Here is a 24,185-nt window from a genome sequence, read left to right as displayed (position 1 = left end):
TCTGTTTTATATTTTGGTTTTTTGACTGCGAGGCATCCCTCCCCAACCAGGGATAGTACCTGCACCTCCTGCATGGGAAGGAAAGTCTTAACCAATGGAGTGCCATCAAAGTCCCAGCATTTACCTTTGTCATAACTTTTATCTTTTAGGGGACAGGACCCCTGACAGCTTGGAAACTCCACTTTGAGATTGGCATTTTAAAAGATAACTGAACTGCATTGCAAAAATGCAGAAGCAGAAAAAGAACAGAAGAAAAGAAAGTCAGGAGGGAAATTTCAAGGGCCTGAATTAGAACAATAGCAACATAAAGACAAAGCAGGACTACATTTTTTTAAAAAATAGGTTGAAAGCAGACTGAATGGGATATGGCTCTTAACTGTAGGACAGTGATAGAGAGGAGAGAAGGAAAAATAACTTGAAGTCTCTGAACTGTGCTCCTAAGTAAATAGGGTTCCTTTAATAGAGACAAGAAATTAAGATGAGGTGTCAGGTGTGAGGGAGGTGATGAACTCGAGTTTAGCCACATAGAAATGCATTTAGGGGTGATGTCCAATATGCCCATGGACAACCAATGTTCTAAATAGGCAGGAAAACTTCTGGATTTAAAGAGAATACAGATTAAGAAAATCATCCATTCATTTTCTTCTCTTTTTATTATTTCTCTCCTCATTTCACTGAAATAAAATATGTATGGAGAAGCCACTGCCTGCCAAATTCTGGGATAGGCGTTAGAGAAAAAAAGAAAGTAAACAGAAGGCTCATGGCATCTGGGACAAGCTCTGATGGGAGATGATGGTCTAACAATGGCATCAAGTGGTGGAATGAGGGGAGGGTTCCCCGAGGAGACTTTGTAAGGGATGTACTGTGCTTACGTTCATTAAGTTGCCTAACCCCTAGGGGGAAAACAGACGCTTCCAGCTTCCCTTCACAGCCTAGACCCCTCTGTGGTTCTAGGCAGACTGTAAGGCAGACTCCCCCACACACAGCCACGTGCACGTCACTGCACAGCACTCACCCACATTCCTTCTGGGAAGGTAATACTGTGACTTCTCTGTGGGAGACCTTTTGCTAATCTTCCATCATTTACATCTAGGTAACAAAATATTTATAACTAACTCTTGGAATGCTACGCAACACTATGACTGAGGTGAAATCCTGACTCCTAGGACCTCTCTGCAATTGTCCATCACACACCTGGAGAAGGTGCTACCCCATAGAATACAGACTGAAGCATCTTTACAGAGATTAGGATGCTAAGATTCAGGCAAGCCTTGCAATTCCACTCCTAGGCACTTGTTGTTGTTGTTTATAAAGAAGGAAAACATATGGCCAGGAGAAGACTTATGCAAGAATGTTCACAAAAGCTTTATTCATAACAGTCAAAAACCAGAAACCACCAAAATGTCCATCATCCTTGGTGAATGGATAAACACATTGTGGTCTAGCCTCACAATGAAATATTACTCAGCAGAATAAAGGAATGAGCAGCAGATACAACATGGATAAACCTCAAAAGCATTATGCTGAGTGAATGAAGCCAGTGTGAAAGACTCCATGTGCATGATTCTATCTACATGAAATTCTAGAGAAGAAAGAGCTATAGTTTCAGGAAGCAGATCGTGGTCCCTCGGGGACAGGGGACTTGAGGAGGAGATGGACTGTAAGGGGGCCCAAGGGAACATTTGGGGTGAGAAAAATATTCTTTATTATGTTTGGGGTTATATTCCTGGGTGCATTTTTCAACACTCATGGAATTGTACACTTTAATTTGGTAAGCTTATTTTATGTGAACTATACCTCAGTAAAACTGATTGAAAAAACAATCCTGCAGGGCTGAGGAGTAGACTGACCGCGCGCAGTGGGAAGATGCCTTGGCTCCTGGGAAGCTCTGAGCCAGCACCACCTCAACCTTCCAGCTGCTGCTGCCCGAGAATGCCTCTGTTTTAATGCTTTAGCCACAGACCCTGACACCCACTGGCCATTTCAGACTACGGTTCTGATAACTCACTCTCATCTTGCCCCCTGTTCTCAGGCTAGAACCAGCGTGCGCATCTGGACAGCTGATAAAAATATAATCCTAAACCCCTCCCACCTGGACTAACAACCTTAACAAAGCAACATTTCGTCCTGGAAGTACTGACAGTAAGGATTACACTCCAAGGGGTCTTGACTCCTCAGTTCCTGGAACCTGGACTCTTGGCTCTTCTATTGCCTCTGTTTCCTGAAGAGACAAGAGACTTGTTTCTTTTCTCAACACTTAAAACTATAATTTCGCTAAGGCTGTCTGACTCCCCTGGTCCTATTGAGATCTTGCTTTTCCACTATATCTGTGGCTTATAACCCCAGGGTCGATGCATGCCCCAGCCCTGGGAGCAGTTCATTTAGGAAGAGAGAAAAGGGTTCTGGAATTAAACCGAATCTGTACTGCAGCGCAGCCCTTAAGTCTGAGAGAGGCCCCAAGCTAGGACGCTTGCAGAAGTTTCTCCATCACTGTGCCCTTGTTCTCTCATCCCGCTGATCCCCTTAAACGAAATACAAGTCTAAACTTCCCGAACAGCTTTATTTTAGGGGCTATTTTCAGAATTCCAATACCTACTAATAAATAAGATTCATACCAGAAACCTCATAAAAGCCATTTTTTTGTACATTTAATGTCATAGGAAGAAAACATGACATTCAGTGGGTGCCTGTGACATGACAAACACTGAATCAGGAGGCTATCGGATGCGCATTATCTAATCTAGTCCTCACACTAATCCTGTTCTTCCCCTTCTTTGTAGATAAATTCTCTTAGACTTAGAGAATAAGTAACTCGCTGAAGTTATTTAATCTTCAGCTAGTATAGAGTTTGAATATGTATCTAGGACTATTTGATTTAAAAAAAAAAAAAAACAAAACACCTCTAAAGATTTCACATAAACTGTGGTCTACAGTTTGGTTTAATATTCACAAGGTCCTGGTTTGAGTCCCTCCTCAGCCATTTACTAGCTGTATGGACCTTAGGCAAGTGAGTTTCCTTCTAGATTATTTTTCCTCAACTGTAAAATGGAGAAAATAGACCTACTTCATGGAGCTTTGAAAAGATGAAGACAAGTCACACAATAAGCCTACTATCAACTATTGGCATGATCTCAAATGCCAAGCTGGTTCCAAATGGAAGAAATTCGACACAAATAGACAAATACTGCCCTCAGCTATTCAGAGGTGAACTTCCACACAGCGGGTCATGTTTTGCCCTTTGGTTAGTCCTGCCCTTGTTCATTCAACGTAGTAAACTTTTAATAGGGAAAATGTGTGTGTGTGTGTGTGTGTGTTAGTTGCTCAATTGTTCTTTGCAACCCCATGGACTGTAGCCCTCCAGGCTTCTTGGTGCATGGGATTTCCCAGGCAAGAATACTGGAGTGGGTTGCCATTTCCTTCTCCAGGAGATCTTCCCCACCCAGGGATTGAACCTGGGTCTCCTGCATTGCAGGTAGATTCTTTACCATCTGAACCACCAGGGAAGCCTTGTGTGTGTGTGTGTGTGTGTGTGTGTTTATGAAGTGTTTGCCTTTAATGAGTCTATGAGGATCAGCTCTGCAGATTCCTGCTCTCTTTCCTAAACTATTTCTAAAAACTGAAACTTGAGTGCAACATCCTGTTCCCAGACAGTCCATCCCTTTCCTTTGTCTTCACTCACCTGCTCCGGATACTTGCTCCCAGTGATCTCTGCCACCGTGTTGAAGGAATCAGCATCTGGATAGCTCTTTGCCCCCATCTTCAGCTGAACGACAATTTTGTTCCCGCGAGAAGCCATTCTTGACATCATCTCTGCGTCCTCCACCGTAATACAAGCTGTTGGGATCTTTGGCACACCCTTCTGGTATTCCTGAATACCTGTGTGAGGACTTGAGAAAAGAAGTCACCAGGTTACCTTGATAGTGGAAATGGACCAAACATATTTTTTAAAAGCCCCTGTATTTGACATTTGATTTTCACTGGTCTTTGTTTGCATGTGAGGAATAGAAAGGGTGGGCAATATTGGTTTACTTGCTTTTGATGTGAAGGTAATTTTTTTTTATAAAAATAACTTAGAAACTTCAGTTTAATAATAATTTCATTGAAAACATGCTATAAAATGTATTTTGATAATTTGAATAATCCTTTAAAAAGTTGAAAATTGCTTCAAACTCAGTGTCTTCAAGACCAAGAGGTGAACACATGTGTTCGAGGAGATAAAACTCTATCACAGCTACAGACCAGAGGACCCACAAACTGGCGTAGATGCACCTGGCTCTCTGGTCTGGCTCGAGTGCTGCTGTCTTCCCACCCGAACACAGAGGTCTGCAATGTAGCCCTGCATAAGGGTAGAATGCCCTGCGTAGGGGTAGAACGCTCTGCAGGAAAACCACACAACAATGTTGGAAGAAATGTTTGTGTTTCCATAAGGAAAAGTGCCAAGTAAACCCGGGTCCGGTGATGTCACCACTACAAGAAAAAGGCTCCCGAATGCTCCCTGTATCCCATCAGTCTACTCCTGTCTTCTGTGGAAGCACAAGCTAAGAGCCTTCTTATCCAAATTAAATTTTTTTTTTTAATATTTCCATACTTGCTTCAGGTGGTCTTATATTCAGAGAAACGTGTTTCTCCTCCTTTTAGCCAAAACACATTTCTCTCCTGGAGAAGTGACTTCAGTCTTCATGTGTACAAACACGATGATGCAGTCTTACCACTGCTTTCTTGGTGTGACTATATTCTCGTGACCGTGTATTAGGTGATGACTTACTGACTTAGAGAAACTGCAGGGCAAAGTGATTAAGAACCGAGATTCTGGATTCAAATCTGGACTGTGCCACTTATTACTAATTGGCATTGGGCAAGTTACACATCAGACGTCCCTGGTGGCTCAGCAGGTAAAGAATCTGCCTGCAATGCAGGAGACCCAGGTTGGATTCCTGGGTCAGGTAGATCCCCTGGAGGAGGGCATGGCAACCCACTCCAGTATTCTCACTTGGAGAATCCCAAGGATAGAAGAGCTTGGCGGGTGATGGTCCCTAGGGTCACAAAGAGTCAGACATGACTGAAGCAACTGAGTATGCACGCACTCAAGTTATACATCTTTGCTTCAGTGGCTTCATCTGTGATTGAAGATGGTAATTATAATATCCACTTCACAGTTATTTTGCAAATTTACTTAATTTATACAAACATATTACTTATCCTAGAATATAGTAAGCACTCGATAAATGTTAAATATTTATCATACTAATTTATCTATTACATTAATCTTGCAGAGAGAGACTGTGTGAGCTCAAGTCCTTAGGACAATCTAAGCACATTCTTTATAGACATTTCTTAAGTGTTGGCTGGAAATTTTATCCTTCATAAGAGAGAGACAAATGACTTTTAAATCTAAAACTTATAAAACAAAGCCTGAATCTGAATCCCTGTTTCAGAATATGCCTGACCCACTCTGACTCCAGTGTTCTTGCCTGGAGAATCCCAGGGATGGGGGAGCCTGGTGGGCTGCCGTCTATGGGGCTGCACAGAGTCGGACACAACTGAAGCGACTTAGCAGCAGCAGCATGAAGTTACATAACTCAGGTCAGATCCTGGTTCTGCCAACTCTCTGACTGCCTGACACCAAGCAACTTGGATCATCTCTCTGTTCCTGAGCTTCCACATCTGAAACATGGAGAATAAAATTAGCACTGACCTCATAAGATTGCTCTGAGGAATAAAAGAGATAGCATATGTAAAGGATTTAAAAGTGCTTGGCACATAGGAATTACTTAGTAAACATTAGTTGTCATTATTATTATTTCTTAAGTGTTAATTTTCCCCACTGACTTGGTAGAGTGATTAATAACTGAAAGTATTTTGAAACATGTAGGAAGACAATCTAAATATTTATTATTCATATTACCTTACGTGATGTCTAGGATCCAACAAACTCTCCTTGTTCTCAGGCTCTCTGACTCGAAAGGAGGTCAGTGTAACACTTAATAGGCTCTTTTAAATAATGTTTCCAAACAAATTGGCACTAATAAGTTGCAGGTAAGAGTTCTTAATCTAGGTACAGTGAACTGGGCATACACCCATGGCTCTACTGAGGAAAATGGCATTTTCCAACTGTGGTACTGAATTCAAGATATAAAATGCTTCTAATTTATTTCTGTAATTACACATGTGCTGTGGTGGTGGAGCATTCAGCACTGTCCAGCAGAAGCAGACAGAAGACTCAACAGTTTTAGTTGAAGTTCTGCGTTGTCACTGTCAATTGTCCTACAGGAGAGGATCAGCATCAACATCAGCTCCCTGACCCCGTTTACAAGCCCCGTGTGCAATTTAACAACAACAAAGCACAAATGACAAAGGAAGCTGTAAAAAAAAAAATCAAAATAAGAACATTTAAAGATTAATATCAATCCCTCGTAAAGTCTTCAAAAAATACAAGGGAAGGGAACGCTTCCCAACTCATTCTACAAGGCCACTACTACTACTAACAAAACCAGACATAGACACTGCTAGGAAAGAAAACTACAACCCAAAATCGCTTATAAGTATAAATGCAAAAAAAAAAAAAAAAAAGAAAGAAACTAAAATAAACTGATACAGCAACATATGAAAACACCATGAGCAAGAGGAATTTATTCAGGAATGCAATATCAAAAAAGTCAATCAATGTAGCACATTATAATAATGTAATAAAAGATAAAAATCACACGATCATCTCAATACATGCTGACTAAGCCTTGGACAAAATCTAATCCTCTTTCATAATAAAAACACTCAACAAACTAAAAATGGAAGGGAACTTCCTCAATTCAATAAAAGCTATCTATGAAAGTGAAGTTGCTCAGTCATGTCCGACTCTTTGCGACCCCGTGGACTGTAGCCTACCAGGTTCCTCCGTCCATGGGATTTTCCAGGCAAGAATACTGGAGTGGGTTGCCATTTTCTTCTCCAGATCTTCCTGACCCAGGGATTGAACCCAGGTCTCCCACATTGTAGGCAGACGCTTTACCATCTGAGCTACCACCCATAGCAAACATCTTAATTAGTGTAGAAGATGAAATACTTTCCCCCTGAGATCAAAAAACAAGACTAAGATGTCTGCTCTGACCACTTTTATTCAATATTGGACCAGAGGTTCTAGCTAAAAAAATCAGACAAGAAAAAGAAATAAAAGAAATCTAGATTGGAAAAAAGAAGTAAAACTGTTCACAGATGGTCAAATATATAGAATATCATAAGGAATCACACACACAAAAACTACTAGAACTAATGAGCAAGTACAGCAAGGTTTCAGGATCAATATACAAAAATCAATTGTACAGTAGTGATAAACAATACAATATAGTAGCAATACAGTAGAAACGAGGGACACCTGAGTTTGATCCCTGGGTTGGGAAGATCCCCTGGAAGAAGGCATGGCAACCCACCCCAGTATTCTTGCCTGGAGAATCCCATGGACAGAGGAGCCTGGCAGGCTACAGTCCATGGGGTCGAAAAGAGTTGGACATGACTATGTGACTAAGCACAGCACAGCACAGCAATGAGCAATCTGAAAATGAACAATCGCTTTTTCATTAGCAACAAAAGGAACAAAATAAAATTTAACAAAAGATGTGTGAGATTTGCACAATGAAAACTGCAAAATGTTGAGATAAAGAAGATCCAAATGAAAAGTGCCCTATGTTCATGGATTGGAAGACTTCACATTCTTAAGATGGTGTGTGTGTGTTGTGCTCAGTTGCTTCAGTTGCGTACAAATCTTTTCGACCCTACGGAATGTAGCCTGTCAGGCTCCTCAGTCCATGGGATTCTCCAGGCAGGAATACTGGAGTGGTTTGCCACGCCCTCCTCCAGGGGACCTTCCTGAAGCAGGGATTGAACCTGCATCTCCTGCACTGCAGACAGATTCTTTACTGACCGAGCCACCAGGGAAGCCCTCTTAAGATGACAATAGTCCCCCAATTTATTTACAGATTCAGTGCAATCCCTATCAAAATTCTAGCTGCCTTTTTTGACGAAATTTACAAGTTGATTCCAAAATTCATATGGAAAAACGAGGGACTCAAAATAACCAGCACAAGTTGAAAAAGTAGAACAAAACTGGTGGATTCACACTTCCACATTTAAAAACACACTACAAATCTATAGTAATTAAAAGGATAGTACGGGTATAAAGATAGATATAGTGATCAATAAAATAGAATTGAGAATTGAGAAATAAACTTTATAAGAATGATCAATTCATTTTCAAAAAGAGGGTTGAAATAATTCAGTGGGGATGAAAAGTATTTCCACAAATGGTGCTGGGGCCAACCAGATACCTGCATGAAAAATAATGAAATTGCACCCCTATATCACACAAAATATGAAGGAATCATAGACCCAAATGTAAGAGCTAAAACTATAAAACTTCACAATCTCAGGTAAGGAAATTATTTCTTAGATACAACATTGAAGTCATAAGCAACAAAAGAAAAAAGAGATAAATTGAATCATCAAAACATTAAACTTTTGTACTTCAAATGGCACCACCAAAAAGTGAAGAAAACAAACCACAGAATGGGAGAAAAACTTTTATGAATCAAATATCTGAGAAGGCACTTGTGTCTAAAATATATTAATCACTCTTTAAAGCTCAATAATAAAAGACTACCCAATTTAAAAATGCATGAAGAATTTGAATAGACAGTTCAACAAATAAGATACACAAATGTATAAAAAGCATGTGAAAAGATGCAGCACACCACTAGCTATAAGGGAAATGCAGGTCAGAACTACAACGAGGTGCCACTTTGCATAGGATGGCTATGAACAAAAAGAAAGGTAAAAAGAAACGCTGGCAATAATGTGGAAGACTCTGAGCCCTTGTACATAGCTGGTATGAATATAAAATGGCATAGTCAATTTGACAGTTCCTCAAAAAGTTAAACATTTAGTTACCATACAACCCACAGTTCTACTACTAGGTATAAACTCAAAAGAAATGAAAATATGTGTTCACAAAAAAATGAGCACACAAATGTTTACGGTATTATTCAGAAGAGGCCCAAGACGGAAACAAACCTAACGTCCATTAGCTGATGAGGGGATATTCCAATACACTATATCTATACCATGAAATACTATTCAGCAATAAAAAACAATTGTTCTAAAGTGTGCTACAACATGAATGAACCTTGAAAACACTATCCTAAGTGAAAGAAGCCAATCACACCACACCACAGACAGTTAGTCCCCTACGTACTAAGCTTCAAGTGGCAAACTTTCAAAGACGTGAACACGTGTTTGCATGTCTAGTCACATAAGTTAGTTCACATGTCTGGCGTACATTGTCATGTGCCTGCGTTCTCTGTAAGCGGTGTGCTTTTGAGTACTTTACTGTGTAGTACAGAGTCTTTATTTCAAGCCCAAGGATGTGAGTGAACTTGCAGCTTGCCCTGTCTCCTACTGCTGATGATTCTTTCAGCTCCACCACCTTCCACCTCTTCCTCCTCCGCTCAGTAACCGTTCCCTGGATGCCAGCCTCTGGATGCCAGCCTCTGGATGCCAGCCTCTGTATGCCAGCTGTTATACCGTGCTACTGTAATTTTCAAGGTACTATACTGTTCGATTAAAAATGCTTTCTTTATTTTTTGTATTTGTTTTTTATGTGTTATCTGTGTGAAAAGTGTTATAAAATCTATTATATACTGTTTATCAACTTATTTAGTTGGGTACCTAGACTAACTTTATTGGACTTATAAACAAGTTAGATTTATAAATGTGCTCTCAGGACGAAACTTGTTTACACGTAGGAGACTTACTGTATCATAAAATTCCATTTGCAAGAAATGTTCAGAAAAGGCAAATTCATAGAGGTAGGAAGTAAATTTTAGGTTGTCTTGTGCTGTTGGAAAGGAAAGGGAAATGGGGAGTGAATGCTGATTTGGGGATTTCTTATCAGGATGATAAATATGTTCTAAAATTAGACAGTGATGGTGCTTGCAAAATCTTTGAATATACTAAAAAAAACCTGTATGTGTTAAAAAGTAAATTATATGGTTTGTGGATGTATCCTAATAAAACTTTTAATATAAAATATCAAAATAAAAACCTAAGCTTCCAGATTTCTCTTCAAGGGAAAAAGTTCATTCAAAAAACCATGCTTTCATGACTCTGGTTTATGAGATGTATGAAAACAAAGCCTGCTGCTCTCTACGCTTGCAAGAGAGTAATCCCAAAATATAAAATGAATATGGAAAATAAGTTTCAAATCAGCTTTTCAAATCCTACTAAATTTCTGGTGTGAAGTGATATAATTTGAAGTAGGTTGAATATTATCTTTTATCTACATAAAATAAGTGCAAGGTTTAAACAAGTAGGTTTGCTATTTCCCACCTGATTGCCATACGTCAGTCAAACTCCCTTACACTAGTCACTTTTGACTAGCTCTTTACAGAAGATACAAGGTACACTTTGTTCCCAAGTACTTCAAAATTTGCAAAGTTCAAATCAACCGTTGAAAGCGGATGTCACCTTGTGATGTTAAATATCTTACAAAAGGAAAATTATGTATCCTTACTGAGGAACAGGTAGATTTCCACAGGGGTATGGAGACATTGACTAAAGTAAAAATTATTCACAACACACTGAAGTCTTGGAATGTTTCCTGAAAAAATAGGTGGAAATGATTATGAGGACTGGGAGCTTTTGAAGCTATTGTCTTTTTGTTTTTACGAGAGTCTTTTTTTAAACTTCCTTATTAGGAAGGTTAAAAGAGCATCTATTCTGTTTATTTGCTTCCCTGGTGGATCAGTAGTAAAGAATTTGGTTGTTAATGCCAGAGATGCAGGTTCAATCCCTGAGTCAGAAAGATCCCCTGGAGGAAATGGCAACCCACTCCAGTATCCTTGCCTGGAAAATCCCATGGACAGAGAAGCCTGGCAAGCTACAGTCCATAGGGTCACATAATCAAACACGACTTAGTGATTAAACAACAAATTCTGTTTGTTTGTTTCAAAAATCAGTTTGAAAATAACTTTCTTACAAAAATTACAATTGATTTTATTAATTTTTTTTTTTTAGATTTAGCACTTTAACAGTAAATTCATCTCAGACTTTTCTACTGTCACTAACAACAACAAGAGTAAATTGATCTCAGGCATTCATACTGCCATTAAGAATATAAAGGCAAAAGGATTCATTTACGCCATAATTTCACAAAAAGGAAACACTGAAATAGTTCCAACTCCCACAGGTTAAAAAAGGAAAGCAAAAGAAAATCTTGATCAAGAGAGAGAAAGTAGGGCTAAATTTCATTTCTAATTTTCATAATTCAGTTGAAATGGCAGAAAAAAAGAGAAGGAAAAATCAAATTCTTGAATTCTAGTCCATATTGATGACAGACTCCACATGAGCAAAACTCAACCAACCTATTAACTGAAAGTTCTTAGTAAGGAGACTGTAACAGACATCATCAGAGATGCCGTAACACAGCATCAGAGAGCTGTGCCTTCTTCCAAAACAGAGGAACCCAGCCAGCTCTACAAGTGTGAGACAGAAAGAAGATGGTCAAAGTGCTTAGTGGAACAAAACCGAGTGATTTTTTTTTTTTGTAACATCCACAGCATATATGAAGGTTTTGGCTTATTTCTAAGACAAAAAAAAATATAAAGGAAATTAAAGATATAAGGAGGTACTGCCTGTAAAATGAATATAAAAGAGAATTCAAGATATCTAAAAATTTTTACACAAGATTTTGTCATCTAGAAGTATTGTATAAATACTAGTTTTGTTATTTTTAGATATTTTGTAACCTAAACATCAAAACATGTATTTGTTCCCTTTTTTCCTTTCTGATCTTGTTCTTCTAATTTTCTGCTAATGTTTAGTCATTTCATCATCTTAATTTGTCTTCTTATTTTCTCCTTGAATCTTTACAATCTCTAAAAGAAAGACGTACTTCTGATTAAGTAAGATGAAAACCTACCTTGGAATAACAAAAATGTTACAATAGATAATTCATTTAATAAAAATAATAATGATAAAGATATGAAGTAACATAAAAATCATTTTATAACTGAAGATGGTAACCTTAACCAATGAAATGTTCTGTCCATTTTACTAATTAAATGCTGTTTTTAGTTTAAGTCTCAATGGGAAACAGTTTTGATTAACTGGACTGGAAAGTATTTAAAGATCATCTAACCCAAGATCCCTGTCTTCTCAGTAAGAAATATGCCGTTTCTATTATTAACTCTGTTAAACTATGCTAATCTCTCATTACCCTCAGAGCCCAAACATCCTCCTATTAGAATAGAACTGAAGACATAACTCATAGCACATGCTATAGACTGAATGCTTGTGTCCCTGCAAAATTTATATGTTGGAATTCTAACCTGCATGGTGATGGTTTTAGGAAGTGAGGCCTTTGGCAAGTGATTGGGTCATGAGGATATAGCCCACCTTAGAGGGATTAGTACACTTAGAAAAGAGGCTCCAGAAAGATCTGTCACTCCTTCCATCACATGAGGTTATAGTGAAAAAACACTGTCTAGGAAGTGGGTGCTCACCAGACACTGAATCTGCTGGCACCGTGATCTTGGACTTTCCAGCCCGCAAAACTGTAAGAAATAACTGTTGGTTGTGTATAAGCCACCCAGTCTATGGTATTTTTGTTATAAAAGCCAAAACAAGCTAGACAGCACATTTTGTCATAAGGGAAATAAGATAAAGACATTTGAATTATTTATTATCCATTCTTGATTAAAACTCTGAGGCCAGAGGGTAAGGAATGGTTGACTTCTTTCTTGACATGAAGAAAATATTTTTAAAACAAAGCATCAGATAGTCATACAAGGTCAGAGCAAGATGACAGAATAGAAGGACGTGGAGCTCACCTCCCCCACAAACACATCTACATGTGGAACAGTTCTCACGGAAAACTAACTGGAGACTGGCAGAACTCTACAGCAGAAGCTGTAGGGAAGGCTTCCACATACCTGGGTAGGATGGAAAAAGGACATAGGGTCAGGACTTCCACCCTTAGGATATGAAAGAAAGAGGGTCTGCACAGGCAGACCCTTGACCTGGGGCTGGATTAGGTTGAGCCACAGCTGAGCAGCTCAGTCTGAGTCCTACATGGAGGAGACAAGCCCTCTTGGCTTCAGGGAGAACCGCAGGAACTGGAGAAGGGCTGGAGAAGTCTTGACTCCACTGACAAAGAGTGTGCAGGTGCTGGCTTACCAACAAACAGGGTAGAGAGAGCCCTGCACCGTGGCTGCCACCTCACCGTGCTGCAGAATCCAAGTGGGGCAACACCCCGGCTCTGCCCACTCCACACCACATCTTGGCATTGGATCTGGAGCAGACGGGCCCTGGGAGAAGACTCAGTCCAGGGACGCACAGGAGGCTCTGGGGCGGGAGGTCTGGGGCAGGTGTGGGGCCGCAGCTCCAGGGCAGGTGCTACCTCAGTCTGCACTACAGAGGCAGCCCAGACCGCTGACAGCATAGCCCCTTCAGTTCCTCCAGCCAAGGTGCCCCAAACCCCAGCTCCAGCCTAGAGACCGCTCCACCCCTGCCCACACCACACCACAGCCTCACCCTAGATCACACAGCACTAGATGCCTTACACTAGACACTGCACCAAGGGGAGGAATGCAACGTGGGTTTTGTCTGAGTGGAGCTGCACACGCCTACATGGGCAGTACATCAGATCTCTGTAAGCACAGAAGACTCAGTACTCCTGTCCTTTGGGCAAAACACACACTGAAAGGGAACAGACCACTTAAGCCCAGCACTCGGGACTTCTGCTGTAGCAAATGGGGAGCACACCCCACCCCTGAGAGGCCAGGGATAGCTACAGGGCAGAGAAAGTTCCGCCTCACACACGGCACAGGTTTTACACCCTCCAGCACCAACCATGCTCCCTATCAAGGTGACAGTGGCCAGCACACCCTGAGGAAAGATGTGGCTGGTGTCTACATCAAAATCAGCCCTCGTGCCAAAGACACTGGATAAAACACAGTCTACACAGGGACACTCCCACATAAAAATACCCCTTCAAGACCACAGTAGTTCTCCTAAATTAACAGAGAGCTCTTATTTTGTTTTGTTTTTTACAAATAAATAAAATTAATAAATCTTTAGCCAGGCTCAGCAAGAAGAAAAGAGGAAAGGAATCACTAATTATTAGAGAAATGCAAATCAAAGCCACACACAGGTCAGAATAGCTGTCATCAAAAAGTTTACAAATAACAAATGTTGGGGAGGATGTGGAGAAAGGGAAATTATCATACACTGTTGGTGGAAATGTAAAATTGCTGTACCCACCATGGAAAACAGCATGGAGGTTACCTAAAAAAGCTAAAAATAGAACTACCGTATGATTCAGCAACACCACTCCTAAGTATATATCCAGAGAAAACAAAAGCACTAATCTCAAAAGATACATGCCAGTGTTCACAGCAGCAGTATTTACAGTAACTAACATTACGGAAGCAACCCAGGTACTCACCAACAGCCCGCTGGCTTAAGAAAATGTGGGGTGTGTGTGTACTGGAATATCACTCAGTCATAAAAAAGATTGAAATACTGCCATCTGTACCAACACAGGTGGACCTAGAGACTATTACACCCAGCAAAATAAATCAAACAGAGAAAGACACGTACTGTATGTTATCATTCATATATGGAATGCAAAAAGTAATACAAAACTGAATATACATATACAAAACAGAAACAGATTCACAGACATAGAAAACAAGCTGATGGATACCAAAATAGAGGGAGGGAGGGACAAATTAGGGATATGGGATTAACAGATACAAACTACTACATATAAAATAGATATGCGCCAAGTAATTTATTATATAGCACAGGGAATTATATCCAGTATCTTGAATAACATAGAATAGAATCTGCAAAACAAACAACAAAAAAATCTGTATTACTATTAATCTGAATTACTTTGCTGTACATCTGAAACTAACACTATATTGTAAGTAAACCAATTTTTAAATTTAAAAGTTAAAAAAGAAAATCAACAAAGTATCAGCTAAGCACCAAAGGAAACACTAGAGCCATGTTCTCAGAGCATTTTCTACAGAATACCAGGCCGAAGAAACCTTGTAAGGGGCAAAAGATCCCATGGGCAAATACAGTCATGAAACACTGAGCACTATGTCTCTGCTTTGAGGAGTCACAAAGCACATTAGTTTATTGATAGCTCTGAGAAGCAACATAGCTAAGAAACATGTTTGACTAAGCATTCCCAAGCTTAACTGACATAAGGACCCTTTTTGGTGTAACACTTTTATCATCTCATAGTCTTATCTGAGCAAAAAAGTTGATTCACTCTCCTTAAAGGAGGACCAAGAAAATGCCTGGGCATTTTCCTTCAATGATCAATTCAGCTGGCCCTTTTTCTGTAAAGGTGTCTGAATACCACCAAGGCAGAGTTCCAGACTCATTCCCCTATGTACTCCTGCTTCTCCCTAAATATTTCTGTTTGTAGCCCTTATGATACTGTTATATTCACGCGCCTAAACATCCCATAGTAGAAATGAGCTACTCAAGAGTCTAGACCATGTCGAATGATTCTTTTTACAGCAAGAACTTGTAGCTTCTACCGTATTTTAAATATTTATATTTCCTACCATATTTTAAAGTGCTCATCAAATACATATATGCTCTATATATCTGTTGAACAGTTTATATATACCTTATTGGGTCCCTTTTTCCAAAGAATCCTGACTAAAAGTCAGATTTATCTTTATTTGCAGCCAAATATATTCAAATCTTGAAAGATGATGCAGTGAAAGTGCTGCACTCAAATGCCAGAAAATTTGGAAAACTCAGCAGTGGCCACAGGACTGGAAAAGGTCAGTTTTCATTCCAATCCCAAAGAAAGGCAATGCCAAAGAATGCTCAAACTACCACACAATTGCACTCATCTCACTCGCTAGTAAAGTAATGCTTAAATTTCTCCAAGCTAGGTTTCAGCAATACGTGAACTGTGAACTTCCAGATGTTCAAGCTGGTTTTAGAAAAGGCAGAGGAACCAGAGATCAAATTTCCAACATCCGCTGGATTATAGAAAAAGCAAGAGAGTTCCAGAAAAACATCTATTTCTGCTTTATTGACTATGCCAAAGTCTTTGACTGTGTGGATCACAATAAACTGTGGAAAATTCTGAAAGAGATGGGAATACCAGACCACCTGACATGCCTCTTGAGAAATCTGTATGCAGGTCAGGAAGCAAGAGTTAGAACTGGACATGGAACAACAGACTGGTTCCAAATAGGAAAAGGAATATGTCAAGGCTGTATATTGTCACCCTGCTTATTTAACTTCTATGCAGAGTACATCATGAGAAACGCTGGGCTGGAAGAAGCACACGCTGAAATCAAGATTGCTGGGAGAAATATCAATAACCTGAGATATGCAGATGACACCACCCTTATGGCAGAAAGTGAAGAACTAAAGACCTTCTTGATGAAAGTGAAAGAGGAGAGTGAAAATGTTGGCTTAAAGCTCAACATTCAGAAAACTAAGATCATGGCATCTGGTCCCATCACTTCATGGCAACTAGATGGGGAAACAGTGCCTGACTTTATTTTTTTGGGCTCAAAAATCACTGAAGATGGTGATTGAAGCCATGAAATTAAAAGACATTTACTCCTTGGAAGGAAAGTTATGACCAACCTAGACAGCATATTAAAAAGCAGAGACATTACTTTGTCAACAAAGGTCTGTCTAGTCAAGGCTATGGTTTTTCCAGTGGTCATGTATGAACTATACAGAGAGTTGAACTGTAAAGAAAGCTGAGCCCCAAAGAATTGATGCTTTTGAACTGTGGTGTTGGAGAAGACTCTTGAGAGTCCCTTGGACTGCAAGGTGATCCAACCAGTCAGTCCATCCTAAAGGAGACCAGTCCTAGGTGTTCATTGGAAGGAAAGATGTTGAAGCTGAAACTCCAATACTTTGGGCACCTGATGTGAAGAACTGGCTCATTGGAAAAGACCCTGATGCTAGGAAAGACTGAGGGCAGGAGGAGAAGGGGATGACAGAGGATGAGATGGTTGGATGGCATCACCAACTCAATGGACATGGGTTTGGGTGGACTCCAGAAGTTGGGGATGGCCAGAGAAGCCTGGCATGCTGCGGTTCATGGGGTTGCAAAGATTCAGACATGACTGAGCGACTGAACGGAACTGATGTTCCCAAAACTTGCAACAACCAAGGTAGAAAAATTAGTACATTGAACATTTTAAAATTATAAGTATTAAAGCTTCCCTTTTAAAAACATAAGCTCCATATCAAATAAATAAGTTCAAATTAAAATTACTGAAATAAGCCATTGCAGAAGATTCTTGGAAGATGATAGAATAAACCTGCTCTTTGAGAACTGATCAAAAGCATCCCACAGGTTAAAATGAAAGGACACGATAACATGAAGCTACAGAAAGAGATAAAGATCTCAGTAAAGATGAATGGGCAATTATAAGAGCCATTTTTTATTGTAAACACAGATTGTAGCTCCACTTTTCATTTTTTACATGATTTAAGAGAGTAATTCATCGAAAATAATTAGTTTATGTATTGGGGCACATAATATATGGAGATGTAATCCTGTAACATCAACAACCAAAAGGGTTGGGGAAGGAGCTATAAAGGAACAGAGTTTTTGTATGTTACTAAAGTTAAGCTAATCTAAATTCAAATTAGAGTGTTATAACTTTAGGATGTTAAATGTAATCCCCATGGTAACCACAAAGAAAATAGCTCTAGAATATAAACAAAAGGAAATGAGAAAGAAATGTAAACATTCCACTAGAAAATAATCAACTAAACACAAAAGAAGATAGTAATACAGGAAATGGGAAACAAAAATGCTAAAAGGTAAAAAGAAAGCAAGTAGCAAAATGACAGAAGTCACTAATTATCAATAATTACTTTAAATGTAAATGGATTAAACTTTCTATTCAAAAGACAAATATTGGCAAAACTGATGTTTTTAAGTGATCCAACCATCCGCTATCTGCATGAGACTTGCTTTGAAGTCAAAGATGCAAACATATTGAAAGTGAAAGAATGGACAAAGATATTCCATACAAATAGTAACCAGAAGGGAACAGTAGTGCCTATACTAACATCACACAAAATAGACTTTGAATCAAAAGACTTTACAAGAGGAAAAAAAAAGGATATTGTTTATTAATAAAACGTTTGATACAGGAAGAAGACATAAGAATTATAAACATTTATGCATCTAATAACAGACTATAAATATATATGAAACAAACACTGACAGAATTAGAATTGGAAAGTAGAAGTAGATGGCTCTAAAATAATAGTGGTGCTGGGAAATCTGGTCAACCACTTGTAAAAGAATGAAACTAGAACACTTCCTAACACCACACACAAAAATAAACTCAAAATGGATTAAAGATCTCAACGTAAGACCAGAAACTATAAAACTCCTAGAGGAGAACATAGGCAAAACACTCTCTGACATACATCACAGCAGGATCCTCTATGACCCACGTCCCAGAATATTGGAAATAAAAGCAAAAATAAACAAATGGGACCTAATTAAACTTAAAAGCTTCTGCACAACAAAGGAAACTATTAGCAAGGTGAAAAGGCAGCCTTCAGAATGGGAGAAAATAATAGCGAATGAAGCAACTGACAAACAACTAATCTCAAAAATATACAAGCAACTCCTACAGCTCAACTCCAGAAAAATAAATGACCCAATCAAAAAATGGGCCAAAGAACTAAATAGACATTTCTCCAAAGAAGACATACAGATGGCTAACAAACACATGAAAAGATGCTCAACATCACTCATTATCAGAGAAATGCAAATCAAAACCACTATGAGGTACCATTTCACACCAGTCAGAATGGCTGAGATCCAAAAGTCTACAAGTAATAAATGCTGGAGAGGGTGTGGAGAAAAGGGAACCCTCTTCCACTGTTGGTGGGAATGCAAACTAGTACAGCCACTATGGAGAACAGTGTGGAGATTCCTTAAAAAACTGGAAATAGAACTGCCTTATGATCCAGCAATCCCACTGCTGGGCATACACACTGAGGAAACCAGAAGGGAAAGAGACACGTGTACCCCAATGTTCATCGCAGCACTGTTTATAATAGCCAGGACATGGAAGCAACCTAGACGTCCATCAGCAGATAAATGGATAAGAAAGCTGTGGTACATATGCACAATGGAGTATTACTCAGCCATTAAAAAGAATACATTTGAATCAGTTCTAATGAGGTGGATGAAACTGGAGCCTATTATACAGAGTGAAGTAAGCCAGAAAGAAAAACACCAATACAGTATACTAATGCATATATATGGAATTTAGAAAGATGGTAACAATAACCCTGTGTACGAGACAGCAAAAGAGACACTGATGTATAGAACAGTCTTATGGACTCTGTGGGAGAGGAAGAGGGTGGGAAGATTTGGGAGAATGGCATCGAAACATGTAAAATATCATGTATGAAACGAGTTGCCAGTCCAGGTTCCAAGCACGATACTGGATGCTTGGGGCTAGTGCACTGGGACGACCCAGAGGGATGGTATGGGGAGGGAGGAGGGAGGAGGGTTCAGGATGGGGAACACAGGTATACCTGTGGTGGATTCATTTTGATATTTGGCAAAACTAATACAATTTTGTAAAGTTTAAAAATAAAATAAAATTAAAAAAAATAAAATAAAATAATAGTCGTAGACTTCAATACTCAACTCTCAGTAATGGTGAACAACTAGTCAGAAAATGAGTAAGAAAATAAAGGACTTAAACAATGCGATAAACCAACCAGATCTAACAGACATATATAGACTACTCTTCCTAACAAAAACAGCATTCACTTTCTTCTCAAATCTATGTGAAATGTTTTCCAGGATAGACCAAATGTTAGGCCAAAATCTAATTCTCAATATATCTAAAAAGATACATATGCAAAGTATGTTCCCTGACCACAACAAAATAAAGTTAGAAACAAGTATCAGACAGAAATCTTGAAAATTTACATATTTCTGAAAAGTACATGGCAGACTCTTAACCAACCATTGGCTCAAAGAACTCACAAGAGAACCTATAAAATATTTAGAGATGAGTGAAAAAATAAATACAACACACAAAATGAAAGTCAGGACATTCCTATCAATTGCACAAAAATAAAAAGAATTTTAAGAGAGTTATACGTTAACAAATTGGGTAACCTAGATGAAATTGACAAATTGCTACAAACACGAAACTAACCAAGACTGAATCATGAAAAAATACAAAGTTTGAATAAATCTATAACTAGTAAGGAAATTAAATCAGTAATCAAAAATATCTTCTAACTGATGGCTTCAATAATGGATTCTACCAACCATTTAAAGAACTAATACCAATATTTCTCAAACTATTTCCAATATAATTTAAGAAGAGAGAATGCTTCCTAGTTCATTCTATGAAGCCAGCATTACCCTGATACCAAAGCCAGGTAAAGACACTACAAGAAAGAAAGCTACCACAAATATCCCTTAATATTTGATGCAAAAATCTTCAACAAAATACTAGTAAACAAAATTTAGCAGCATAAAAAAAGGAATATACACCATGACCAAGTGCAATTTATTTCTAGAATGCAAGGATGGTATGGCAAACAAATTTGACCACATTAACAGAATGAAAGAAAAAACTGACATGATCACCTCATTTGATAAAGAAAAAAACATGTAAGAAATGTCAAAACCCTTTGATGATAAAAACACTTTGTAAATTAGAATAGAAGGAAACAATTTCAGCATAACTAAAGCCATGTACGAAAAACCCACAGCAAACATCATACTCAATGGTGAAAGGAAGTTTTTTCACTAAGATCAGGAACAAGGCAAAAGAACATGTGCAATGGTGAAAGCAACCAGGCAAGAAAAAATAAATAAATAAAAGGCATCTAAGTTAGAAAGAAAGAAGTAAAATTATTTTTGTCCACAGATAATATTATATGTAGAAAACCCTAAGGATTCCCCCCCACACACACATACACACAGAACTATTAGAAGTAATAATGAATTCAGAAAAGTAGCACGATACAAAGCCAACATGCAAAAATCTGTTGCATTTCTATACATGAACAATGAGCAAGATGAAAAAGAAATTTAAAAGCAATTGCATTTACAGTAACATAAAAAAATCAAATACTTAGGAATTAACTAACCAAGGAGGAGAAAGACTTATACAATGAAAACAATGCTGAAAGCAATTAAAGAACACATAAATAAATGAAAACACATTGTATGTTCATGAACTGTTTAGTCCTTAAGTCGTATCCAACTCTTTAGGGACTCCATGGACTGTAGCCTGCCAGACTCCTTTGTTCCAGGATTTCTCCAGCAAGAATACTGGAGTGGGTTGTCATTTCCTTCTCCAGGAGACCTTCACAACCCAGGGATTGAGCCTGCATCTCTTGCACTGGCAGATGGATTCTTTATCACTGAGCCACCAGGGAAACCCTCTTCATGAGTTAGAAGACTTAAGATTGTTAATATGTCAATACTACCAAAAGTCATCAGCAGATTCAATGCAATCCCTATCCAAATTCCAAGGATGTTTTGAGAAGAAATAGAAAAATTCATCCAAAAGTTTATATGGCATCTCAGTGAGCCTTAATAGCTAAAACAATCCTGAATAATAAGATCAAAGCTGAAGGGCTCATGTTTCCTGATTTTAAAACTTACTTCAAAATCAACATAATCAAAACAGTGTTATGCTTGCATAAAGACAGGCATGTAGACCAATGAAACAGAATAGAGAGCCCAGCAATAAACCTTAGAATATATGGGGTTTTGGACAAGTGTGCAAAGACCATTCAATGGAGAAAGGGCAGACTTTACAATAAATGGTGCTGGGAAAACTGGATATCCACTTGCAAAGGAATGAAGTTAGACTCTTACTTAATATCACACACAGAAACTAACTCAAAATGAATCAAAAATTTAAATGTAATGCCTAAAGCTATAAAACTCTAAGGAGAAAACATGGCAAAAGTTTCTTGACACTGGATTTGGCAATGATTTCTTGAGTATGACACTGAAGGTACAAAAAACAACAACAAAAATAGACAAATTAGACTTCAGGCATATTATAAAATTTTGCATCAGAAGACAGTATCAACAGGTTAAAAAGACAATCCACAGAATGAGAGAAAATGTTTACAAATCATATCTCTGATAAGAGATTAATATCTAGAATAAATAGGCGACTCTGAAAACTCAAACACAAAAAAACAAATGACATAATTCCAAAATGGGCTAAGGATTTGAACACATATTTCAGCAAAGATATATAAATGGTCAATAAGCATAAAAATTATATATTCTTCTACAGGGTCAATGCATTCCCTATCAAATCATCAAAAGCATTTTTCATGGAACTAGAAAAAAAAATCTTAAAATTTCTATGGAAACACAAAAAAACCCAAATAGCCAAAGCAATCTTGAGGAAGAAAAACAGAGCTGGAGGAACCAGCTCCCTGACTTCAGACTACACTACAAAGTTACAGTAGTCAAAACACTATGGCACTGGTACAAAAATAGAAATATAGATCAATGAAACAGGTCAGAAAACCCAGAAATAAACTCACACACCTATGGCCAATTAATCTATGATAGAGGTGGCATGACTACACAATGGTGGAAAGTTCGTCTCTTCGACAAACGGTGCTGGAAAAACTGGACAGCTACATGTAAAAATATGAAATTAGATCATTCTTCAACACCATATACAAAAATAAGCTCCAAGTAGATTAAAGGCCTAAGTATGAGACTGGACACTCTACAACTCCTACAGGAAAACATAAGCAGAACACTCTCTGACATAAATCACACCAATATCTTTTTTGATCCATCTCCCAGAAAAAAATGGAAATAAGAAATAAAGAAATGGGACCTAATTAAACTCAAAAGCTTTAGCACAGCAAAGGAAGCCATAAACATACAAAAGACAACCCACAGATTGGGAGAAAATATTTGCAGATGATGGGACTGACAGGGGACTAGTCTGTAAAATTCATAAACAGCTCATGAGGTTAATATCATCAAAACAAACAATCTAACTAAAAACTTGGGAAGAAGACCTAAATAGACATTTCTCCAAAGAAGACACACAGATGGCCAAGAGGTACATAAAAAGATGTTCAATATCACTAATCATTAGAGGAATGCAAGTCAAAACTACAATGAAATATCATCACATACCAACCAAAATGTCTATCATCAAAAAAATCCACAAACAATAAATGCTGGAGAGGGTGTGGAGAGGACAGAACCCTCCTACACTGTTGGTGGGAATGTAAATTGGTATGGCCGCTATGGAGAACAGTATGGAGGTTTCTTAGAAAACTAAAAATAGAACTATCATATGACCATGCAACCCCACTTCTGAGAAAATATTCTGAAAAAAACATGGTCCAAAAGGATGCATGTACCCCAATGTTCTTTGCAGTATAGTTTACAATAGCTAGGACATGGAAGAAACCTAAACGTCCATCAACAGAGGAATGGATAAGGAAGATGTGGTACACATACATACAATGAAATATTACTCAGCCATTAAAAAGAATGAAATAAGACAATTTGCAGCAATATGAATGGACCTAGAGATGGTCACACTGAATGTGAAGGAAGGCAGAGAAAGAGACATATCATATAGTATGTCTTATATGTGGAATCTAAAAAGAAATGATACAAATGAACTTATTTACAAAATAGAAACAGGCTCACAGACTTAGAGAAGGACTGACCATTACCAGGGCGAAGAGGAAAGGGAGGGATAGTTAGGGAGTTTGAGAACAACATGTATACATTACTGTATTTAAAATGGATAACCAACAAGGACCTACTGTATAGCACAGGGAACTCTGCCCAATGTTATGTGGCAACTTGGGTGGGAGGGGAGTTTGAGCAAGAATGGATATATATATATATATATATATATATATGGCTGAGTCACCTGCTTTACACCTGAAATCATCACATTGTTCATCAGCTATGTGTGTTAGCTGATGAGCTCAATCGGCCCAACTCTGCAATCCCATGCAACGTAGCACACCAGGCTCCTCTATCTGGGATTCTCCAGGCAAGAATACTGGCTTGGGTTGCCATTTCCTACTCTATGGGATCTTCCCCACCTATGGATCAAACC

General features: G+C 38.4%; 1 protein-coding gene across 6 annotated transcripts in view; it reads right to left on the bottom strand.

The window, feature by feature from the left end:
• Positions 1–24,185, bottom strand: part of CPQ (carboxypeptidase Q) — a 573,403-nt gene that overhangs the window by 300,739 nt on the left and 248,479 nt on the right. For all 6 annotated transcript variants that reach the window (XM_025265059.3, XM_025265060.3, XM_044928552.2 and 3 more), the window contains exon 4: positions 3,680–3,887. In XM_025265059.3, coding sequence (XP_025120844.3) covers positions 3,680–3,887 — 208 coding nt within the window. The remainder of the gene's footprint in view (positions 1–3,679; positions 3,888–24,185) is intronic.

This window comes from Bubalus bubalis, chromosome 15, assembly GCF_019923935.1.
Source record: "Bubalus bubalis isolate 160015118507 breed Murrah chromosome 15, NDDB_SH_1, whole genome shotgun sequence".
Lineage (NCBI taxonomy): Eukaryota > Metazoa > Chordata > Mammalia > Artiodactyla > Bovidae > Bubalus > Bubalus bubalis.
The sequence above is the reverse complement of the archived record's forward strand: the minus strand, read 5'-3'. Positions and strand labels throughout refer to the sequence as shown.